At 39.3% G+C, this 23173-nt stretch overlaps 1 protein-coding gene across 1 annotated transcript in view; it reads left to right on the top strand.

Moving 5' to 3' along the window:
- GPR158 (G protein-coupled receptor 158) overlaps window positions 1–23173 on the top strand; it is a 185569-nt gene that overhangs the window by 156478 nt on the left and 5918 nt on the right. The window contains exons 7-10 of the mRNA XM_058809567.1: window positions 5183–5421; window positions 16494–16632; window positions 20649–20754; window positions 22578–22724. Of these exons, the coding sequence (XP_058665550.1) occupies window positions 5183–5421; window positions 16494–16632; window positions 20649–20754; window positions 22578–22724 (631 nt within the window). The remainder of the gene's footprint in view (window positions 1–5182; window positions 5422–16493; window positions 16633–20648; window positions 20755–22577; window positions 22725–23173) is intronic.

Here is a 23173-nt window from a genome sequence, read left to right as displayed (position 1 = left end):
CCCTCAACCTGCTGGCAAGCTCTTCTTACGCACCCCGGGACACCCATGGCATTCTTGGCCACAAAGGCACACTTGTGCTCTGTTACCCAGTACAAAATCCAGTGCATTTGGATGGGTTAGTCAATTCCTCCAAGCATTTTTTGTCTTTCATAGCGGTGTTCTTGACATGTATTGGCTATTAAAAAAATCTTTTCTGAAATAAAAAATGTGGGAGATTTCCTGTTGTTTGTACTGTAAGATGTTCCATGCATAGTGTGAAGGAAATAAGATAAGCTGATGGCTCTCAGTGATATGTGGCCAAGTTTGCTGGCTACACACAAGATGGGGGCTCTCAGAAGTATCCATACACCCACATAATTGCCCAAACTTACTTTTCTAGTTGTTATATATTTTCACTGGACAAGACATGATGCATGTGATGCGGGTCCTGCCCCGCTGCTGTTGTGCTGCTGACGTGGCCTCTCAGTCCAGGTTTGCTCAGGTTCAGTGTGGTCAGAATCAATAAAGCAAAAGATTGTCCCCTAAGAGTATTCTCTTCAATGGTGCACTTCTAGTTTGTTCTGTGCTGAGGTCTTGAGAAATCACTTAGGAAGCAGAAAATTACTAATTTGAACACTTTCAGCTGGGAGGTTGTTTAGAAAGCTGTTCATTTCAGTTGGGTTTTATTGTTTCCAGTGAAAACCAGTAACTCATGGTATGAGTCTATCTAAATATGATTTCTGAGGTCTTGGGCCTTAAGTGTTGATATTTTTTATTCAGTCATCTTTCCTGATGTGGGAATTATACCTGCATTCAGTATTTGTGTATGTGTGTGTGTCTGTGTGTCAAGTGTGAAGAGTAGGCACTCTTTTGTGTCAACATGATGCCATGCATGTCCCACTGGTACCTTTCACTTTTGGTAGAATCACATCAGTTTATTAACTCAAAGTAACTAGTGGCATATTCACTGTTAGCCCAGGAAAGTAGGTAAGACATAATCCCTGCACTGTAGGAGGGCTGTATACTTCTGAAGGGCTTGACCCATTATCTTCTGATGTAGCTTTTGTATCATACTAAAAATCACCAGTCTGGAACAAGCAGTTTGACAGAATGACTCAGTTGAGTCACAAAATGACAGATGCTAGAAATAAAAAATAAACAAACTGTGCCAGGTCATTGCTGTCAAAGCAGGATCCTTCACCTGTAGTTCCTGCTGTTTATGCAGTCAGTGGTAGTTTGGGGACCATCTTTTTGTTGATATGACATGAAAATTTCATATGGTTTTACTTATTTTCTAAGGTTACACATTGCATCTTAGGATATAACTACAGCAGCAGCCATGTGCTTCACTTGATGTTTCCAAGCTGCTGATCCCAGCCAGTCCTGTGAACCTGAGCTCTGTCCCTCTGCTTCAGATCCACCTGCAGCATCACTTCCCTTCCCAGCTGCTGGGCTTCCCTTGGCTCTGTGCTTGCAACCAAGCCCTCCCCTCCTCCATTTATATGGAGCCAGGCACCCCAAAGAAAATCCTCAGACCATGTAGTTTAATTCTCCCCAGACTCGGTGGTGCCGCAGCAGAGTTGGGAGTTACGAGCTGTGGTCCAGGCAGTTCATTCAGCCTGAACTGCACCCTCTGTTTACTCTGTGAAGGGAATGGCCATTGCATCTCAGCTTTAATCCTGGCTGCAGCTGTCTGTGAGTCAAAGCTTTGCTCAAAGGCAGCTGTGTCTTCCAGAAAAGCAGGTAAAACACATTGCAGTGTTCTGTCTGATCTGCCTGTAAACAGAGCTGATGACATGTCACTGGAAATGATTGTTCAATTATCCAACACAGTGCAGAAAAGTGGATTGCATATGCTGAGAGGATTTAGGTGGGAGTATAGCCAGAAGATGCTGAGGGACATGGTTAAGTTTTCTGTTTTAGATCAGAGACCATATGTCTCAGACAGACCCCTGAGCTTCTACCAGGGCACTGACTGGCACTGCCAGTAATTTTGGCTGTAGATAGGACAGGAGGAGTCATCTATTCAGTTTGCCTTACTTGATACTCATAATTAAACATTAATTTGCTCAGGAACTTCAATCTGCTACATCTATATCCATAAATTAAGTAGCATCTGAGAACATTCCCTGGCACTGGGACTCCATCCTCTGTCCTGCTGAATTGTAATGCTGAAGATAATGTATGTTCTCTGCCAGTTGGCTTCAGTGCTAGGGATGACCCAGGGCATACTTGATTTCCTAGCAGCAATGCAGCCCACCAGCCCCACTTCTTGCCTCCCTGTAAGAATTCTCTTTTATTTGTTCAGTAGCTAGTTTGACCCAATATAGAGATTTTGAACTGAGTGGAAAAGGGGAGCTTGACCATTATCTCCCTGGAAATCAGGGCAGGGATTTGAATGAAGAATTCCCCTGTGTTCTGACAGAGGGTACCAGTAATCCAACCCCAAGTGTTTGCTGAGGCAGTCTGGTCTCACACTACAGCAATTCACCTTTTTACAGTGAACTTGGATTGCACGAGTCAGAGGTACAGGCAAGATAATGACCCTCCAGTCTGGGGAGATGAAGAGGGGAGAGAGGCTCTCCCCTTGGGAGAGGAACTCCTGGGCAGTTGTCTCTGCCTTGATACAGGTTCAATAATACACAGAAGATGAGAGCAGACAGAGCATGTAAGTCAGTGATGAGGTGGTGAGCAATGAGGCTTTGGATTCACATTGTGGCAGGAGAATGAGGGAATTGCAGCTTGGGAGCTTGTGTTCTGCTTGACAGCTTTTATACCACAGCCTCTGAAAAGGAGATTTTCAACATTACTGAGCTAATGCAACTTTCTTTACAGCTTTTCAGAAAAAGAATGTTTGAAAAAAGAAGTGTAAGGGTTGGCCTACATGTAAGCCTACGAGTCCAAGGTAGAAATTATTGTGTTGGGGGATGCTTATTTTTATGAAAAAGAGGAGGGAAAAAAAAAGAAATGTGATTTGATCCTAATTGGATGAGGTTTGACTGCTGTATTGCAAAATATTTGTTTCACTGTGCTTAGGTAAATAATGTAGCAGCAGCCCACACCTCTCCCTTAGCAAGCTGTCTCACAGGCAGCAGTTAATGAACTAGTAATGAAAAAAATCAAATGGGTTCTGCCTTATTATGCCCAAAATAGGCTCACATGTTGACTTTCAGCAGAATCATCAAGAATTTACTTTGGAACCAAAATGCAAAAAGTTTCTAATAGTTCTCAGCTGGTTTGTGTGATTTCTCTAATAATTCAACATTCATAAAAATGTATGATGAGATTTTTCTCAAATGACAAATTATAGCTGTGAAATTTTCCAGTTCATTACGAAAATAATAAATTTTTCTTCCCTTCAGAGAAGCTAACTATTGGCCCGCATTCACAACAGGTAGAAGGGAAGCCTTTTCTTCCTGATTTTAGAAACAATTAGGAATTTGGTGTTTAGAAAATGAGGGTTCACCAGTGCTGCCCTGGAACAGCAGTGCTGTGGCTGAGCAGTGCAGGGGGAAACAGCCTGGTTTTCCTCTGCGGAGTTTTCTGTCTCTCCTGGATGAAGTCTTTGGGAGTCTGCCTCCAACATAAGGCACTCAGCATCTGCAAAGGGAGAGCAGAACATCCATCAAACATGGAAAGATCAAAAACTGTGACTCCCTGTGGAGGGACTGTTGGGAGGGAAACAGCTGAATAATGTTGAACATATGCAGATCTCTGACTTCACCTAATGCACACTGTGCAGGCTGTGTTTGTAGTCAAATGCTGATTCATTGTTATGGATGTTGAAAACGAGAAAACCTTTTGTGCTTCTGCCTTTAAGACACTGCTCCATTAGTTGTTTGAGAGGCAACACTGCTTCTGCCTCCTCTCAGACAAATACAGCATAAATGTGAATCTGAGGTGTGATTTTGTATTGCTGAAAAGGCAGGCCTGGCTGTCGAATGTCTTGGGAGGTGGTTTGATGCTTGGTACACTGAAATAACTTAAGAGCTGACAAGGGCATTTAAAAAATCAGCTTTAGGGAAAAAATAATCATGATATGGAAACCTCAATGATAATTTGTCTCTTCGTGGATATCAAGACTGGACATATTCATGCCCAGGAGTCAGGAACCACTGTGGTTTTGAGGACAAAATCACTGAAACAGTTGAACTCTTCACTTTGAAAGACTCCTCACCCCAGTGTCTGAAACAGCCTTTAAACTTCAGCTCATCTGCTTCTAATGGTCTGGGTACATAAAACCTTCCATGATAGCCTTTCCTCAGTGCTCATCCTTGCCAGCTTAGCAGGGCCAAGGCAGGAGCTCTGCAATGCTCCCAGAAGATGCTTCTGGAAGATCCCATGGTGCAGGCAGCACAGAGAGATATTTTGTGCTACATGAAGAGTCAAACTGCTCCTTCTTCCCAAGGGGACTTCCTCAAATTTTGGTTGTTTTCATGCTCCTAGGAGGAACTTTTTCTGCATTAGCAGGTGGCGATGGATAGAAAAAGCAGGTGCTATTTCCTTGAACAGTTCTTGTGGGAGTAAATTCATCCTGATAATAAGTGCAATTATTTTTAAAGTGTTATGTTTCAATAGCTGTTATGTGGTATAACTGTTTGATGTGTGGTGTGGCTTTTCTTATGTTGGTTCTGTCCTAGCTCAAAAAACATGTTGTTGACTCTAAAGAAATCAAACCCCATTTAATTAGCAAAGTGCCTTCCATAGTTATTTCTATGATGAGTAGGTTATTTTCTCAGCAGCATCAAACTCAGTGGGAAAAAAATCTAAGAAGTGTTAATTTGTTCTCTGGAAATAGCAGGATTGGAGATGAGCAGACAGCCTCAAAACAGAATAAAATCTCACATACATGGTTGCTGGTTTATGGAAATGACCTTTCATCTTTCAAAGACAGAAGTCTTCCACTGGGAGAGGGAATGCACAAAACAGCTTGACAAGACAGCCTGTAAATGTGTGTCTCTAACATAGGCATAGCTAATATTTTCTATTATTGCTATGTAACACTCTCTGGGCAGCAATCAGTTCCATTTAAATATGATTAATATGAAAGTAATAACGTTCCAAACTTCATTCTTTTACATACTGTCAGAGGAAAGACTGCTGATTTGTTTTTTAAATAATCTGGTACTGAAATAAAATGAAAGTCTAATTCCTGTGACACTGCTACTGCTCTTCTCAATTCTGCCCTGTCTGAATTTTCCAGGGTGTTGAAGGTGTTCCTGTCCCGCACGGCTCAGCGCATTCCCTACATGACAGGTGGGAGAGTGATGAGGATGCTGTCTGTTATTCTCCTGGTAGTCTTTTGGTTTCTCATTGGCTGGACTTCTGCAATAACCCAAAATTTGGAGAGAAACATTCCACTCATTGGTCAAGGGCAAACATCTGACCATCTGATCTTCAATATGTGCCTCATAGACCGCTGGGATTACATGATGGCTGTTGGTATGTTGATTTTTTAGCTTATTTTTCATTTCTATAATGAAGCTTGATTGCCTTTAAATTTTTCTTTTTTTAGAATATCGTAAAGCTTTGTCAGACTGCCTAATATGTGAGAACTACAGCAGTAAAATATCAGCATATAGGTTTTTTAAATGGGCTGAGAAGTAAAACAAAATATGCTGACACTTTATGACTTTCAAAGGTTTGTAACTTGGATTGTAGTAACAAAGTGATGGGTGCTCAAGACATTTCATCTTTGAAGGCAGAAGGAAGAAGTAGCTGTTCTGCTATTGAAGCTCTTCAGTGGTTCTTCTGCTACTGAAGTGAGGAATTGTAACTAGTTTAATGAAGGCTTTTTGATTTTTCACCACAGAACTGGTCAGAGTTCTTGTGTGAGGAGGGAAAGAGTTTCCACCACCACTCATTCATAACCTTCCAGAAATTGGTATCAAAGTACAGGGAATAGGAAATGAACATCAAATGTGCCAACTTGATGCATTTGTTAGGTGTGCATGGAAAAGGCAGAAGCTAAAAATGACACTCTGCAGAAGTCAAATAAAGCAGAGAAAGGATTAGTTTTTGTTTCCTGAACTCTGTAAGAAGCAGTGGGTTCCCTGTGCCAGGGTTCAGCTGAGCAGGGTGATGTGCTTTCCCCCACGCAGTGCCTCCACCTCCAGCCAGTGTTGCTTGTACAGCCCAGGCTAGCCACCCACTGTCTCAAATACTTCAGTGCTTGAAATCTGAAATAAATTCCTACTTTTCTGCCCTTTCCCTGCTTCTCCCATGGACATCCCACTGACAGAGCTCTGCTACTGAGGGTTAGGGAGAGGTAATGGTGGCTCCTCCACACAAGAGCACAGATGAGGTGGATAGAGGTGGTTTCTCTCAAACTGGCATACAGAAACTCAGTGTATGACACAACACTGCTGCCAGCTTCACAGAGGAGCTTCCATGGCTCCAAGGTGTCCCTGTGCTCTGCTTTCCTCTCCTTTCTGTAAGATCTCAGAGGCAGTCAGGCACAGGGGTACCCTATCTGTCAATATGCTCACTGGCAAACCATGCAGAGAAGAGTAGAAAGGAGCATGTTTTGAGATGCCTCTCTATTTGGATGCTTTTGGGGGATGTACTTTGCAGTAATAAAATAGAAGTATTGGCAGAGATGTTGTAAAATTAACAAAAAAGAATTAAATGTGCAACACTTGATGGTGTCATCTGCGCTATTTTGGATCAAAATTTTGGTGTATTTGACACTGTATTTTTATTAATATTTTGATAGTGGCGGTTTTTGAATAATGACAGCAAATGTTTTTAGTCTCTGGGTTTTATAATTCTGGTGATGTAGTGATTAACAATTCAGATCTTAATACCCAATTCTGATCAATTGTCTATTTTGGCAAAAAATTAACTAAGTTGCTGTCTGCCAAGTATTGAAAAAAACTAAGGATTGTTTTTTAAGGTATGTTTACATTTAGAGGAATTTTTAATGTTTTTCAAAATACACTCAGGGGTACTAGAAGCAAAGTGAGCTCTCAAGCCTGGAAAATAGGGCAGAATTTCTTTTGTTCAGTCATTTTGTCTTCTTTCCCACACTACCTCATAAACAGAGTTATGCAACTCTTCAGTAAACTATGCAGTCATATTAGTGGTACCAAGGGATGTGCACCTACAAGACTGTAGTAACGTGTGTGGTATATATATACATATATATATATATATGTGTGTGTGTGTGTGTGTGTGTGCATGTGACTTCAAGATTTTTATTGCTAATAGCAGCCTCAAAAGCTTGCAGTCAGTAGGAACTAGTCCCAAACTTAGATACTTCATCTCAGAAATGGGTCAGAAGCAATATCCTTAACACAGAATTCCTTTTATTCCTATGTTAGCAGCCTTGCAAAATATAATATATAATAAATTAATTGATAGATCCTGCTATTTGATTTCAAATGCTGAAATAAAAATGGTGGATGGTAGTTGATTAAAGACTTGTTATTTAATTTAATTTTTTCAGGCACAGTATTTTATATAAATCTAGTGAGTGTTTTACAATATATTCTGTCACTTGTAGCCCTTGCTGGAACACTTCCCTATTTCACTCGGCTGTCAACACTTCACTGAAATGCAGACAGGAAATTTTCAAGGTCACAGATTAGTGAAGTGAGAATTAACAAGGCTCTGCTAGAAAGTCATAATGAGATGAATCCTTTATGCTACCAGAGATTATTGGAATTGGGATTTATGAGGCATTTTTCATACTAATCATGCTACTTAGACTCTATCTCTGGAGACTTTTATTACAGTGAATGTTTTATATTTACATTTCCATTAAGTCTAAGAGGATGGTCTCTGTGAGAGATGTAGGGACTTACACACAATGGTTATCACTGATTCTAGCATTGCCTCTGTACTCTGTGATATGCTGATGAGAAAAATTAGCATTCAGTAAATCTTACTTTATCTACATAATGTAATGTAAGTTAATGTGTATTTTCTTTTGAGTTTGTAAGTTAGTGTGTATTTGCCTTAGGGTTGGATACTTGTGAGTAGCTTATTTGTTACTCGCCTTATTGTTTTATTTCCTGTGTGTTAGTTTCTGCATCCCTTTCAAGGTCAGGGCATCAGTCTCATTGAAAATCCATGGCAGGTTGACAGTCTGAGATTGCAGAGAAAGACCTGAGGCCTTGAAAATACTCACCCACAAAGCCTTTTTCTTATGGCCTGAATATATTCTATACCTCTACCTGTCACTGTCAGATTTTGACTTAGAAAACAACTCCAAGTGATAAACTTCTGCTACCTATGGGCTTGCAGTGTCACAAATCAAACTACTGTTCTTTATCCTGAGGGGAAAACATCCTATAAGTGTAACAGATATTGTTCCAGGATTTAAGAGAGCTTCCCAGAAACTGGAAAGAGAGACAATATAATAAGTTTAATGAACAAAGCCCCAGGGAGGAGACAAAAGCAGGCAGAGAGAAAAACATGCATGCACAAGCACAAACAAAAGGCAGAGGTGAAATCTTGAGAGGTGAATGTTCCTGACTTCAGCAGGGCCAGTTTCACTCCAAATGGAAAGGCAGGTTTTTAAAAATCCCCCATACATTCTGTGTGGTTTTCAGTTTTTATTTAGACAGAAGTGAATGACAGGTATTAACTAAGCACAGGGAGATGTTTTTCCCCTGCACTGTTTGATTTCTGGCTGGCAGGAGCAGCGCTGCTCCTCTGTGCTGGGCTAGTGCCATGGCCCTCACATCTGTAGCTCATGCTTTGAGTCTTGGGCATCAGGAAGGTTTCAAATATGAAACTTCCTCATAATTACTGCATGCTTTCAGTAATTAAGCCAGGAAAAGGAACAAAATGAGTATTTTTGGACCGTTCCAGGAAGAACAGTCCACTACTACTGTTCATTTGTTGATACTTGACATACATAATCTTTGTGTCTAACGAGGGCATGAGGTGCCAGGACAGGCTCTGACAAACTGGGCATCAAGACTGCCTGTACAGTTTTGATCTAGGGCATTGTAATACATCCTTATGAGGCCCTTTTATTAAATTTTCTACAGGCCCTCTGCTGCATTCAGTGAATGAGTGATTATTATTTCTTTTTGTTATTCCCACTTGATGTGGCCCTATGCCATATTTGGGGTGTGTTGCTCAGAGCATGCAATGAATAAAGAACTGTTCATTTCCAAATGGGCATTTTAAAACATGCTCCCCTTAACATCAATGTACAAAGATTAAAGCCAACCATTTTCAGTGTCTGTCTTGAGACATGGAGGGACTGGTTTTCCAAAGTACTGTTCCTAGCCTCCTCTGTGGAAAGCACAAACAGGAGGTGCTTAGAATTCAGCACTGGTGTGGATCTGGCTTCATTTCTCACATTAGATACTCAAAAAATATATCATGTAAAAATAGTAATCACTTGTGAAAAGCTTATTCTAAGTGATAAAACCAGGGATGTATAAAATGTTTACAGCAGAAATAGAAAAAGAACAGTGTTTTACAAAGTACCTTCAGCTCTGTCTCTTTTCTGCTTGTAAACCTCTCCTCCTGGCACCCTGCACCCCTCTTCAGCAGCCCTTCCACAGTCCACAGCACCACACCGTGTGCAGTTTTATGGCACTCATCTCTAGGATAAGGTAAATCTGGAAGAGGATGAGGGACAGCACCAAAGATGGGGAGTGCTGCTGGAGCCCCCAGGTTCAGCGGTCTGGGTTGCATTAACATGTGCAGAAGCATTGCTTTCTCTTGTTACCTGTTATATGTGAAATCCCATATCCTTTACTTAGGCATGATTCATACAAAGTATTTCTGCCCAGGAAACCATGTTTGTGTTGCCTGGGCCACGCATTTATGTGTTGCTGAATGCCATATTTAGTTGCTTCTGCAAGTCCCCTGTGGTTTGGGAGAGGCTGGAAGGTGTTCTGACTTCCCCTTGTCTTTGCACCACTCTTTTTGGAGTCCACTACTGGTACTGCTCCAGATATTTCCACACTTTAGGTACTTTGGATGCCATTGGCATTTGCTTGCATCCTCTTTAAGATGTGAGAGAAGAGGCCCCACATTCAGCCAGTTTTCAGCTGATCCTGTTCTCCCTCCTTCATCCACACACAAGCAAAGAGGTTGATGGGGCACGTGGAGGCAAGAAGAGTGTCCAGCTGACTTTAGTGAAAACAGTGAGGTGTGGAAGTCATGAGGCAGGACAGCCTTAATTCTAGAGGAATTAAGAAAATGCTTGACTATAAGGGCTAAAAGAAGTGCAAAAATTAGAGGAGCTCCTAGAGACCCGAGAATGGCAGTGAGACTCCTAGGTCTGTTGCTCACACTCAAGTCAGTGGATATGTCTCCACTGCTAGCAAAAGCCATCTTTAGGGTACCCTGAAGCCGTGGGACCCGCAGACCATGGTCTGCACGGCCCTTGCATCACTTTGAGTAGACCTGCAAGGCAGTCTTGTGATGATTTGGGGGACAGAGTATGCTGTGCCTCCCACCAGCCCAAGGGCCCCACTCTTCTCTCTCAGCCTTCACAGCCACAGGCCTTGGAAGTTCTGTGAGGAAAAAAAGTCTGAATCTGGCACCATCAATTCTTATACCACAAATAGCTGTCTTTATTGCTGTGCATAGCTAATTAAAATGATGATGAGATATGGTGGGAGAGACAGATAAACCTCTGGTAATTTATAATTTGCTAGGAATAACTCAACACTAAAGACTTGTAATCACAGTTCATTGAAATATATGAAAATCCTTTCAGTTGAAGAAAAAAGCTTCTCCTATGACATGGTGCAACTCTCCAGGTGGGAGATTGGACACAGCCATGCAGAAAGAGATTGCGTTGGCTGGCAGCACAGGAGCAATTGAGGACACAATTTTTTTCCGGTTTTAAAATGGTGCATGCTCAGCTCCAGCTGGCACCCTGAGTGAATGAACGGATGGAAGAGCTGTGCTTCCAGATCCATAGCTCCCTTCATCTCAGTAAATGGGATTTTAAATGTAGTGAAGTGTGGTGGAGAAATAGATGAGTTGTCGTAGCTGTGTTATGGATCTAAGTAGGGTGGTAATCAGTAATTAGAGTTTAAAACATGGGAAAAAAATTGTTGGAACAGTACTATTTTACCAAGAGTGTGGAGTTCAGAATACCAATTGAACTTAGGCAAGTCCCAGCTTTAATGTCACCATCCCTGGGGAGCAGTGGCCTGGTTTTGGCCTGTGGTTGTGCTTTTTAAACAAGTAAGTGTGGTCAGACATAAAGCTTCATACAGAGCCATGAAAATGGGTTTTAATCTTTCAGGGCTGTCTTTTTGCAAGTAGCTTCTGGACAGCAGAGTGCAAGTGAGCACAGGAATGGTTGTCCTGGCTCCAGAGAGCCCACAGCCATCTTCACTGAGGGGCTGGCATGAAGAAGGGAATGAAGAGAAAGGCATTTCTGCCAGGCTAGGAGGGCTGAGAAGCAGCCAGAGCAATCTGAAATAATTCACATTCCTCTCCTGACCATGTCAGGAAGGAAGCCCACAGTTTAGGACTTAAGCTTTTCACAAATATGGATAAATTTATTTCCACTCTTGTCCTGAATGGCAGGGTGGCATTATCCCCATTTTACACAGGCAGGGCTGAGGCATAGTGAAATTAGGGTTATATGGTCCATTTAATATGGTTGTCCATGTTGCAATGCCTTTGGCTCAGTTACAGAGCTTAGTCAAATATATTTGCAACATTTGTGTGGTCTCACTGGCTACAAATACAGCCCTGCATGCTTATTTTTGCTGCAAATCGCAGCAAAATGTGTGTTTGGCACCCAAATAGCAAGAAAAATGCTCCCACTTCTGTAAAAAATGCAAACTATGCAAAGTTTGGACTGAATGAGGACCTCAAGTGCATTTTTTTTCCATATTCATAGAATATGAGAATATGAGCCTGAGGCACAGGCAGAGTTAGAAGTCAGTTGTGCATGTGTGCTAGACCACTTTCCCCCCTGCAGTCTTTCCTGTTGTTCACTAGACATCCAAATGTCATTTGCAACAAATTGCAGAGCCTTCTTCATTAGGCAGCCTTGATTAGGTGGAGTACAGACATCTGCATAGCAGGAGTGACAGCAGCAATGGATTAACATGGGGATTTGCTTCTTCTCGCAGCAACACAGACCACTGCATGTTTAGCAAAACTAGAAAATATTTTACCCCAGATCTTTTGAGAAAGTTTGATTAAGTCAGTAATAACAACCCTGTGTCCATCCTTTTCTGTAAAGCAGATACATACCACGAACTATGGATATATAGCATTGTTCTTCATTATCAGAAAATGCAGAATATGAGCAGTGGCCTGAAAAGATCTCAAGTGAGTGGAGATGGCTCACTCTGCATTGTAACAGGTACTGGGCAAGTCTGGCCCAGTGTGTTGGGTGATCAAGCTAAGTGCTCCCAATTGCTTCCTTTTCCAAAACCATAATCAGCATCATGAAGACAAGGAAGAATCCTGATTTTTAAGCACCAATAATTATACTAAGCAGGTTGATCAGATAATGCAAAGACCAGATAAAAGGTTCTGTGGATAAGAAGTAGGTAGTGACTAAGAAGAGAGATTTAAAGACTAATTCATTTGTGCACATGACATATTGAGGTCACTTTACATTTTCATCTCCTACCTTCCATTCATGTCTGCATCCATTTATGCCTTTAAAGCAACTGTGCCTTTTCTTAATCTCTTATCTATCAGAGTTTTTCTCCTAAGTCTTAATTCCTGTTTTGGACCATTATTGGGTAACTGCTGCAAGGTGTTTTTTCAGAGCTCTTTTATGTTTTATTGTTTTGACTCTGCATTTTCTGTCCAGAGAACAGCTGACAGCTCTCTCTCCTAGGAGTTTCCATAATTTTTTCAGAAGGGAAAAGGAAGGAGTTTTAGGTTTTGTGCTTAATACATGAAATGGGATCATTTATAAGCCTTGTGCTAAATCTGTGCTAAATCACAGAAACAAGATGAGGTGTTTTGAGCTTTGAGTTTTCTCTGGACAGGTACGCAGTATGCTAAGATATTTCTTTAGATAGAAAGTCACTTTTCTATACCAGACTTTTAGTGGAAAATTATTCAGCAAGCCAAATAGGAATTTCATATCACATTTCATAGATTTTGACCATTAAAGATGTTTGGTGCAAAGCAGTCACTAGTGTCCCATAAACAATCTAAGAGAGTGAATTGTACATTAGAACCTTGCTGCATGGTGGCCAGATATACTCAATTATCTATCTATCTATCTATTTATCTATCTATCTATCTATCTATCTATCTATCTATCTATCATCTCTCTATCTATCAGTTATATCTTTGTTATTCATTGCAGTAATAAATACATTAATATGTTACCTTACTTTATGTTGCAAATGTAAAAAGGCCATGTAGGAAAAAAATACAGCAAAAATATTTAACACCTTCAGATTTTTGTTGCAAATTGCACTAACCATCTGTAGCTAATTATAGGAGTTTGACTTCTCCCCCAAACACAGCTTTTACATCATACATTTAATCTGTTTAATTAATGGTTGAGATAATAAATTGGTTTTCTATCAGTCTGTTTTGTCATTGCTGATGAAATTATTGTAATGTTGGACTTAACAAGTAAAGGAACTCTGTTATTTTACCTTATGTTTTAAGAGCTCTTCTGTATTTGTGTTCCATACCAGATGTCACAGTAATTATTATCTGCAGACAGGAATGCCAACTCTGCTCTAAATGTAAAGCTTTTCTAAAAGTATTATGCAGTGAATGGTACAAACTGCTGTTATGCTCCAGTATATTAATACTTTGAAATTGCTTCTTGTCTTAAGAACTCCTTGCAACTATGATTGTGAAACTGAAAACTGAAATTTTCAGAATTAATCAGATCTGCAGATCAGATGTTTCCTGCATTCCTACTTAGCCTAGCTAATTAAAATGCTTGGGTTGTGAGGGTTTTGTTGTTGTTTTTTTTTAAATGGAAGTATGACTTTTTCATTTTTACTTGCTCTGTATGCAAAAAAAAGAAAACCACAAAAAAGCCAACCAAAAACCACTAATTCAAAATTACAGCAGTTTTATTTTTTCTTCTAAAAGTAAGCAAAATTTGGCCCTCACTCTTTAGTTCAAGTAAGAATACCTTCAGCAAATGAAATTTTACATTTTTTTTTTATTTCTTTGAAAGCCAAACCTTTTCACACTCTCAGCCTCTGTTAGCACTTATAACTGATCTTTTTAGTTACAAACAGACTTGGGGCTCTTCTCACTTCAGCTGAGAAAGAGGAAGAAGAACAGACCATGGGTAGTTTTGTGGAGTGTGCCTGTTATTCACAATTAGCTCATCTATTCAGTTCTGCTGCTCATGTTGAGGAGCAGGGAAAGTTTGAATGAAAGGCAAAATGTGAGGAAATAGGCATTGTCTGGCATGTTAGAGGAGCCCTGCTGAACAGTGTTAGCATGAAGGGTTTCCATAGAGGACAGGACAGTAAAATACAGTGATCTGGCTTTAGCAGCCTAATTCCAACAATTTTCTGCTTTTCAATTTATTCTAAATAACTATGGAGCAATGAAAGCAATAAATTACAGTCATTTGAGGAGCAATACATTCCAGTGCCATTATTCTGCATATGTGAGGCAACTACCTAAAGAAAAAACCCCAAACGCTAAGATTTGTAAAAAAACTTTATTCTTATTTTATTGAAGCCAAATTTGTATTCCAATTTTGTTCAGGAAAGACTTCAGGATCAAGATGGCTTTGTAAGTAATTTTGTGCAGGAGTTTTTAAGAAACCAGAATGATAGACTTCATTTATAGCATAGCTAATTTTCTAGAAATGAAGTGGAAGTTACAGCCAGTTTGCCCAAATGTATGAGTAATTTGGGAGAAACATACCTGCATGTGTTTTTGCTGAGCTCAAAACAGACTGGGACACAGAGTCTCAGAATATTCATACTTTTTTTTTCATTTTGACACTCAGTAAGGCTTCAAATCATACTATTACTTGGTCAAAAGATCAAAAAGTTTATTACTGTTAGGATTTGGTGAGGAAGATCACAAAACCAGCAGTATGGATGGATTATGCCCCTTCAGATGTTTGGGTTTATGTAACTACTGTGTCTATGAAGGCTGTGTTCTAGTAGAAATAGGATCTTGGAGATAGGACATGTATTTTTCATTAAGAAATGTGCAAAGTGTTGTTCAGAGTTCAAACTGAGCTCTTGTCATAGCACAGAGATCCGTGTAACTGAATTAATTTTATCCAGATTTGTCTCTTATTGATTTTAGCTGGAATTAATAGCAATATTTGAAGTTTCAAAATGGTATAACAATGTATTATAGATAAGTTACAGCAGTCATGGACTACTAAAAGTGGAGGAATCTGGAGGGTGTGTTCTAATGATATATCCAGTGCTGACATAATATTTTTGTCTGCTGGTAATGGTGGGGTTTACAAGCATTTGTGTTATTATTGAAACCAGACCAGTAATTATTTGCTGACCAGTTCCACAGGGTGATACCACTGATCACCAGGTTTAGTTACAGTATAGAAAAATTACTGCCAAAAAGAAGTCTGAAAAATAATTTATTTTCTATTATACTGCATTTAAGTGTAGTTTCTATTGCAAAAATCCAACAAGACAAAATCAGTGTATGAGTAACAGTGGGATCACAGTTTCTGAAGCTTTTCTGGAGTTGTGCTGTCATTGCAGGGGTCTAACAGGACCTGCACATTACTGGGTGACACTCAAACACTTCCAGCCACTGGCAACCCAGACTGCAAGGGCCTGGCACCAGCTCTATTCCCTACAGCATGACAGAGCTGTAGGGTGTTTTTCTGGGAGTTTTTTTGAGGTGGTTAGGAAATCACCTCGTTTGTATCAAGGTCAAAACAATGTCGCATCAGGCTGTCCACTGGAAGCTGAAGTCAGTGTACTGCTGGGTGCAGATGAGCTGTCTCTATCTGAATTGTTTAGGCTGATCCAGACACCCTACTTTTTCTCCTTTCTTCCTTTACTCATTTTTCTCCTAAAAGAAACACATCATTGCTTTAGGTGCATTAGACCCTCAGAAGTGACTTGTCATATTATGGGTACCAGGAGAATTAACTGTCTTGAAAAGAGGAATTTTTTAAACACAAAATGTCTTGTTTTATCTAAGTTATAAACCTTTGAAATGAAAGTGTTGTCTTAAAAAGCATATAGTCTGGTAGTAGCACTGTATCTGCCTCTGTAACAAGAACCAGTGCTACAATTAAAAGTACTTGTTATTTGAAGTGATGTCAGACTCCTGTAGTACTGATTATGAAATCAAGCAAGACATTTTTAGATATTGTCTCAAAGTTTGTCAATTGGTAAACTGAAATACCATGAATGCAAGGGTTCCTGATGTGGAAAAAGATGTGTAAAATTAAAACCAAATATATCATGTACAGTGACAATATCCAAAAGAGTTTGACTGCCTATGTGTGTACTTATATACATGTGTATTGTCTTTGCATAGATACTCACACATACAGAAGATACTGTAGTGCTTCAAATTTCCTTCCATCTATAAAACTAATTGCAAATTATTTCTTTTTGTTCTTCTCACAGCTGAATTTTTATTCCTCTTGTGGGGTGTTTATCTCTGCTATGCAGTGCGGACAGTCCCATCAGCATTTCATGAGCCACGTTATATGGCTGTTGCAGTTCACAATGAGCTCATTATCTCTGCTATATTCCATACAATTAGGCAAGTGATCTGTAGATCTAGTAATTAACCATTTATCTTTCAGGTTTCCTATGTTACAACTTAGAGTGGGTGAATGGGATAGGATGCATAATGGAAGGTCTTATAAATATTTGTTTCTGCAAATTAAGTGCTTACTAAACTTAAAACTATTCCCATGGGATCCAAGAATATGAAATTTTATAATTAGGGGGTTTTTCAGTATAGTTAGGTGATATTTTCTTAGATCAAAGTTCAGTATATATGATAAATTAGGTGTAGCAATGCCACTGTCTGTCTTCAGTCATCTACATACCACTCACTGTTTTGTATCCCTAGAAAAACAGCAGGTAAGAATGTTGGTTTGTATGAACTTTGCTGATGTGTAACAGATTGGTGAGCTGCAGCTATGTGTTAAGATTATTGTACTGGTTTGGGCATGAAGCATAGTGTCTTATATGCTGACATAAAAAAGTTGTTACACATATAATGCTGTATCAGTAATATAAAGCCCATGTTTCTTCTGAAGTCTGTGATGAGCTCTGCATTTCATACTTGTAAATTATTTGGGTAGTAACAAATAAATAAGGGTCTTTGCTAGAGCTACATGAAAATTTACTGAATCTGGCTTTTACAGGCTTTCCTACCGAGTACCCTGTAAAAATGAATTGGTCCCAGGAAATGCAAAAGAGGAAGATAACATGAGTTTCATCTCATCCTGTAAAAACTCTTAAGACTTTCTTCTAACATTTTCACACCTTCTTTTACCTCCTAACAGATTTTATCTACTAAGTTGTTTGGGGTTTTTTTACATTACTTCATTGACAGTCTTCAAATACTCTTCTCTGTTCCTTGATCTGTCTTGGCACTAACATTTCTCCTTGTCTTCTTTATTTTGCTTTCATGTTTTTTTCTGACTAAACATCAGCAAAGCAAATCCTTCATCTCTGTTCCTTTCTGGTGCTCTTTTCTCTTATCATTGTTATACAGTTCACTGCATTTTTCAGACGTGCCATTTCTTTCCCTTCCCCTTCTCCTAACCCTGTATTTCAACACCCACATACACTCAAAATCTATACTCCCTAATACAAACATCTGCAAAGTTATTGTTTAAAATCTTTATTTGATGGCAGCATTTTCCTTTTCATTCCTGATAGATGTAAAATTCACTTACAATACTTTTGAGTTTATTATTACCAATATTACAATACATACAATACAATTACATTACCAATATGATGGCTTCTCAGTCAATTTTTCCCCCATTAATATACATTCCTAAACTGTGTGTTGAGCCATGTTAGAAGATACTGTTCAGAGGTATTTTTGTAGGCTCCAAGTTTCTTTTAACAATAGAACAGGAGGCAAGTAACCTTGGATGAAAGAAAGAGGAAAAGGAGAAAATGTGGCATTTTAATACATCCCTTATGAAGGAGATACAAAGGGATTAAGTCTTTCAGTTTGTCTTACTGACAGTCCTGTGCCTGCAGCCTAAGGTCTCTAAGGTGTGCTGATCCCATTCTTCCTTCTTTCCCTCTTTTCTTTTTTTTTTTTAATGTACATTTTGTATTGATTCTTTCCCATCTGTCTAATATATATACTGGTTTGTTGAAGAAATATTGTGTAGTGTTTATAGATAAGACTGAAAAAAATGTACACAGTCCCTCCTGAGATTATGTCCATTTCTGCATGCCCAACTCTTAATCCCTTTCCTTTTTTTTTTTGCTTCTAACTTCCCTGCCAAGTTCTGGATGCAACTGAAAGGGCGGAAATGTAAAACTTAGATTTATATGACATACCTGAATTGTCATGAAGTTGAAAGTACTGACTGGAGCCTTGAAGGACACTTACAAGGCAGCCATCCAGTCTGAAAACTCCCAAAGCTCATGGAAGATTGATATGAGCACTAAATAAAACCTTGAACTGTTTGCATTTTGTTTTTGTTTGAAAGTATTCTCATTTCAGAGACAAAGGACTCTGGATTATCTTCAGATAATCATAGTTTATTGTTGCATAATGCAATTCCTGCATTGCTCATTCTCTTATATTACTGAGAAAACCAAAATTTATATGTAAAAAATCTCATTCAAATAGAAATCCCATCTTTGCTAGGGCTGAATGGCTACTACAAATGTGGTTTTGCATTCAGAGGCATGGTATGACATGGATACCTTAATCAGTCAACGTCTCCAGCATAAAGGAAGCAAAAAAGCCTTCATAGAATCTGAGGATTAGATCTGTTAAAGGTTAAGCAAAAGTAGTGGCCATCAAGATGTGGGTGCTTTCTCCCATGTGTCTGATGGATCTGGCTGCTGCTAGCTCCATTGCAGGTTGAGCAGATCCCCCCTGGGGCAGTCACACAGACCTGGCTGCCCACAGGGGCCAGTGCAGGTCCCACACACAGCCTGGTCCTGTTCCTCCTCTGCAGCTGGGCCTGGGATGACACTTTGGGTCTTCCCAGGGGCCACCCACGTGCTGCCTGAGGCTTGTTCATCAGTTGCACACAGGCACCATGCAGAGAGTGGTATCACACATAGCAAGGATTTAATGAGAAGATGGGAGATACGTCAGGTACCGAGCTCAGTGACAACTTGCTTACACGTCACTAACCATTTTATCCCCCCTTCTTTCCATGCTTTTTCCCTCCTACCTTATCATCTACCTATCCCAATTCTTGTCTTCCAAATAAACAACCAACCCTCATTATTTTTTTCCTATTGGTCACAGTTTTCCTGCATCTGTCTTCAAATTTGTCAATTGTGATGCCGTTATCTAGGTAATCATGATCTTATTTTCTGTTGCTGATATGGTTACACCAGTGCCACTGACCTTGCAAGTTCTGCTCCCTCAAAGGTCCTTCAATTACCTGTGAAGTTTGCCCATCTTTCAAATTACTCCCTATTAACTACCTGTGAAATCTTGCTATCCCTTATAGCACCGTCTGTAACTTTTGTTCACCTTTTGTTCTTTATTTGTTGCATCCATCAATTTCTCATGTCATCTTCATCAGTGCAGTTGTGTTCAGTTTGCTAAATCTCAGGCCTAAGCCTCCTCACGTTCTCTCGCACCCCAAAGCAATAGGAACTCTCTAGGAATTAGTTAATTGGGATATTTTGTTGTGTTCATAAAACATTGCATTTATGAAGTATTAAACAAGTAATTATGACTGTATTATTACAGCATGTAAGCCAGTGTTTCATGCCAGACTATTTCTGTTAACAAAAGCTTCTTCAAAATGCATCTGTGAATTTGGATAAGTTGCAAATGTCATTTCTATCTGAATGCTTTTTGCTAACCTGGAAATTGCAAGCCAGCAGTACATCCGCTCATCCGTTGCACTGCTCACTGCTCCTGGCTTTGGGAGCTCACTAAGGCAGACAAGCCAAGCATGCCTCAGCTTTAACTGCACTGCTTCTTCTACCACTCCTTTAGAAAGCTCAGCAAGGGACTGTTTTGTTTGACAAGTTCAGCCACTCATTTCCAAGCATTCACAGGCTCTTGGATCCCACTGCAGTGAGCTGGGCAGTCCTGCTATAAAGATCATTTCTCTGCTCCCTGCTAAGATGCATTTCAGTTCAGTTCTCCCTTGGATGGCTTATCAGCTGTACTCAATAGCTGTGATCTGTGGACATCCTGTGTTTATAAAGTGCACTGCAATTCATCATAGTACATGTGCTTAACCTAAAACCATCCCTTCAGCTCCTTAATGTATGTAAGCTGCCATAACTCAGGGCAAAGAAACTGTGACATTATAAACAAAACAAAAAGCTCAGTAGAGTGAGAAATATGGAATAAGCAGTATAATTTAAAGTCTGTTTCTTTTTATATTTTGGTTTGTTGGTTGTTTTTTTTCAGAGTTGTTTTGAAATTTTAGCATAGGGAAAGTGTGTAGATGTAATTTTTAGTCTGTAGAAAGCAGTACAGAACAAAACCAGTTGTGTTTGGCCATTCAGTGAAAAGAAACCTAAGGAATAATACAGATATTAAATCTAATGCACTGGAAAAATGCAGTGAACTGCAATCCTGAATTCTATTTTCAGATTCATTCTTTCTTCAAGACTTCAGTCTGACTGGATGCTGATGCTGTTCTTTGCACACACACATTTGACTGTGACAGTCACTGTTGGGCTACTTCTGATCCCTAAGGTATTTGAGTCTGCTCTCTGTTTTCTTTTGCCAAGTCTGAGGAAGATAAATGTTGTCATGCAGAAGCATTTCTGTGTAAATGTAGCAGCAACTGATAGAAAAGGAGGATGTAAAATTTGGCTGTTTTTCCTTGAAAGCTGTATTGTTTTTATTTTTAAAAAGTGTACATTTTCAAAGTTTCTTTCAGCTTTCAAAATTCTAGGAGTTTAAAGTACTTAAAATGTTGATATGATAAATAGAAGAAGGAAATAATCCTGCCTAATTGTGCTTTTTTTTTTTAGGTATTTGTATGACCATGCTGCTGCTAGAGTTAGCTGAGAACAGACAAAATTTAGGCAAGGGTGTAGAACCACTGGGATCAGGAGGCTGGACTAGCCATGAGATGGGGAGGTAGGGATTTAAACCAGGCAGTTACAGGCTGAAAAAGGAGAACCCTTTGCAAGTCAGAGCCTGGACAGGATCAGGGAAGGGCAGAGAAATCCCCTGAGCTGCAGCCCAGACACCTCCTGGAAGCTCCAGTGTCATCTCACCAGGGGCAGGAGATGTGCAAGTGGCTCCCCCTGTCCCTAGCAACAGTGCCCAGGAATGGAGTGGAACTTCCTCCTGAGGACAGTACCCCAGCAAAAGGAATGACTTTCTAATGGGTTTCAAAATGACTAAACTTATTAATCAAAAGCTCAAGAGTCAAAATAGCAGTAAAGGTGAAAGCTACATATGAAGAAAGAGCATTAAGCAGTTCAGGTTGATAGAATTTTCAGGTTAATGAAGCTGCTATTCCTGCCTTTTTCCTGTGTGTCAGAACAGGGTATGCTGATGACTGTCAAATATATGTACATTGAACAGTCATAACTAAGGACCCATTGATGCAGCCTTAATACTGCATAACCTTGTTTTATTTTAAATTACTTTTCTGGTCTTTAGCAATAATCTTATATTTTCTATTTTATATTCATGCACTTTATTATATATCTTCAGAGATATTACACATCTTTAGACGTGTCTTTTTAAACTAGCCTAGAAAATTTGTTGACCTTTCTGAAGCTGACTCAGAACTACTGATCAGCATTTTCATTTTTAGCTTATTATCTGTGTTTCACCGCACAGACTTTTCTTCCAACACACGAAAGAATTCAGAGAATTAAGATTCACAAGGTTTAGTTCTATTCATAAAGTCCTGAAGACAGATGACTATGTGGACAATAGTAAATTCAGATGAGTGAATCAAGATGACCAAAACAATAATGACAACCTCACTCCAACTCCTGATTCAAGGACCTGGTGAAACATAGAAGAAAAAAAGTTGTTTACTTTTTCATTAGTTTCTTTCTTTTTTTCCCCCTTTTTTGTGGTTTTTTTTTTCCTCACCTTATGTCTTCCTTTTCAGGATTAGGATCTAAAATAGGAGAATTGCTTTCTGCAGGATTATTAAGATGTATATTGTATAAAATAGTGACTTACTGGTTTAACAGCCTTATTGGAAATAATGTCTGAAAGTCTGTTTTCATGCCAGCCTAATTAAAATGCCATTTAAAGAGGTTCAAACAAATACCAAAATAAGTAGGGACTTTTTTTTTTCTTATGCAAATTTCTAAGATTTATCATGTTAAGCCATCATAAATAAGAGTTCCTTCCATACAATACTGAGTGAGACTCTGTGGGACACTACTTAAACCAATGAAGCTTAAGTAATATTTTGAGTTTGAGAATCACATCAAATCTGTACAAGGGTCCTTGTACCGTAAAAATTGTTGTAAGCTCTTGCACTGATGTTGAAGTAAATTTTTGCACTCATGGCATTTTTTTTTTGTGAATACTTATTGCAGTTTTCACATTCAAGCAATAACCCAAGAGATGATATAGCTACAGAAGCTTATGAAGATGAGCTTGATATGGGTCGGTCTGGATCCTATCTGAACAGCAGTATCAACTCAGCATGGAGTGAACACAGTTTGGATCCTGAAGATATTCGGGTACATAGAACTCATTTAAATAGCATTCCTTTTCAAGAACACTTTTTCCTAGAAGGAAACTCCAACTTGCATGCATTTGTTTGTCTTTGCAGATACCAGCTGGAAAATGCCAGCTTAGATCTTTTAGGAATGTGGTATCAGGTCATGTAAACTCTCATGTAGTATTTGCTAGTGTGAAGAGATGCTGCATCACTAGTTGTAGTAAAAGTCATAGTGGTGGCTAATGAGGAAGAATCATCCTCAGCAAGAGTTGTTACTCAGTTTACATAGATTCTTTGACTTATTTTGAAGTGCAAACAGCTTTTGGTTTCAGTTTAATTAGTTATTTGTACGTAACACATACATAAGCATACGTAACTATAAAGATAAAAATTTTAAAAGTTGAATAATGGAGAAAATTACTTTCTTCTTACTTTACATGGTTAAAGGCCTTATATTCTCAGAACAAA

The sequence above is a fragment of the Ammospiza caudacuta genome, chromosome 1 (genome assembly GCF_027887145.1).
Source record: "Ammospiza caudacuta isolate bAmmCau1 chromosome 1, bAmmCau1.pri, whole genome shotgun sequence".
Taxonomy (NCBI): Eukaryota; Metazoa; Chordata; class Aves; order Passeriformes; family Passerellidae; genus Ammospiza; species Ammospiza caudacuta.
Note: the sequence above shows the minus strand (reverse complement) of the source record. Positions and strands in the feature narration are given on the sequence as shown.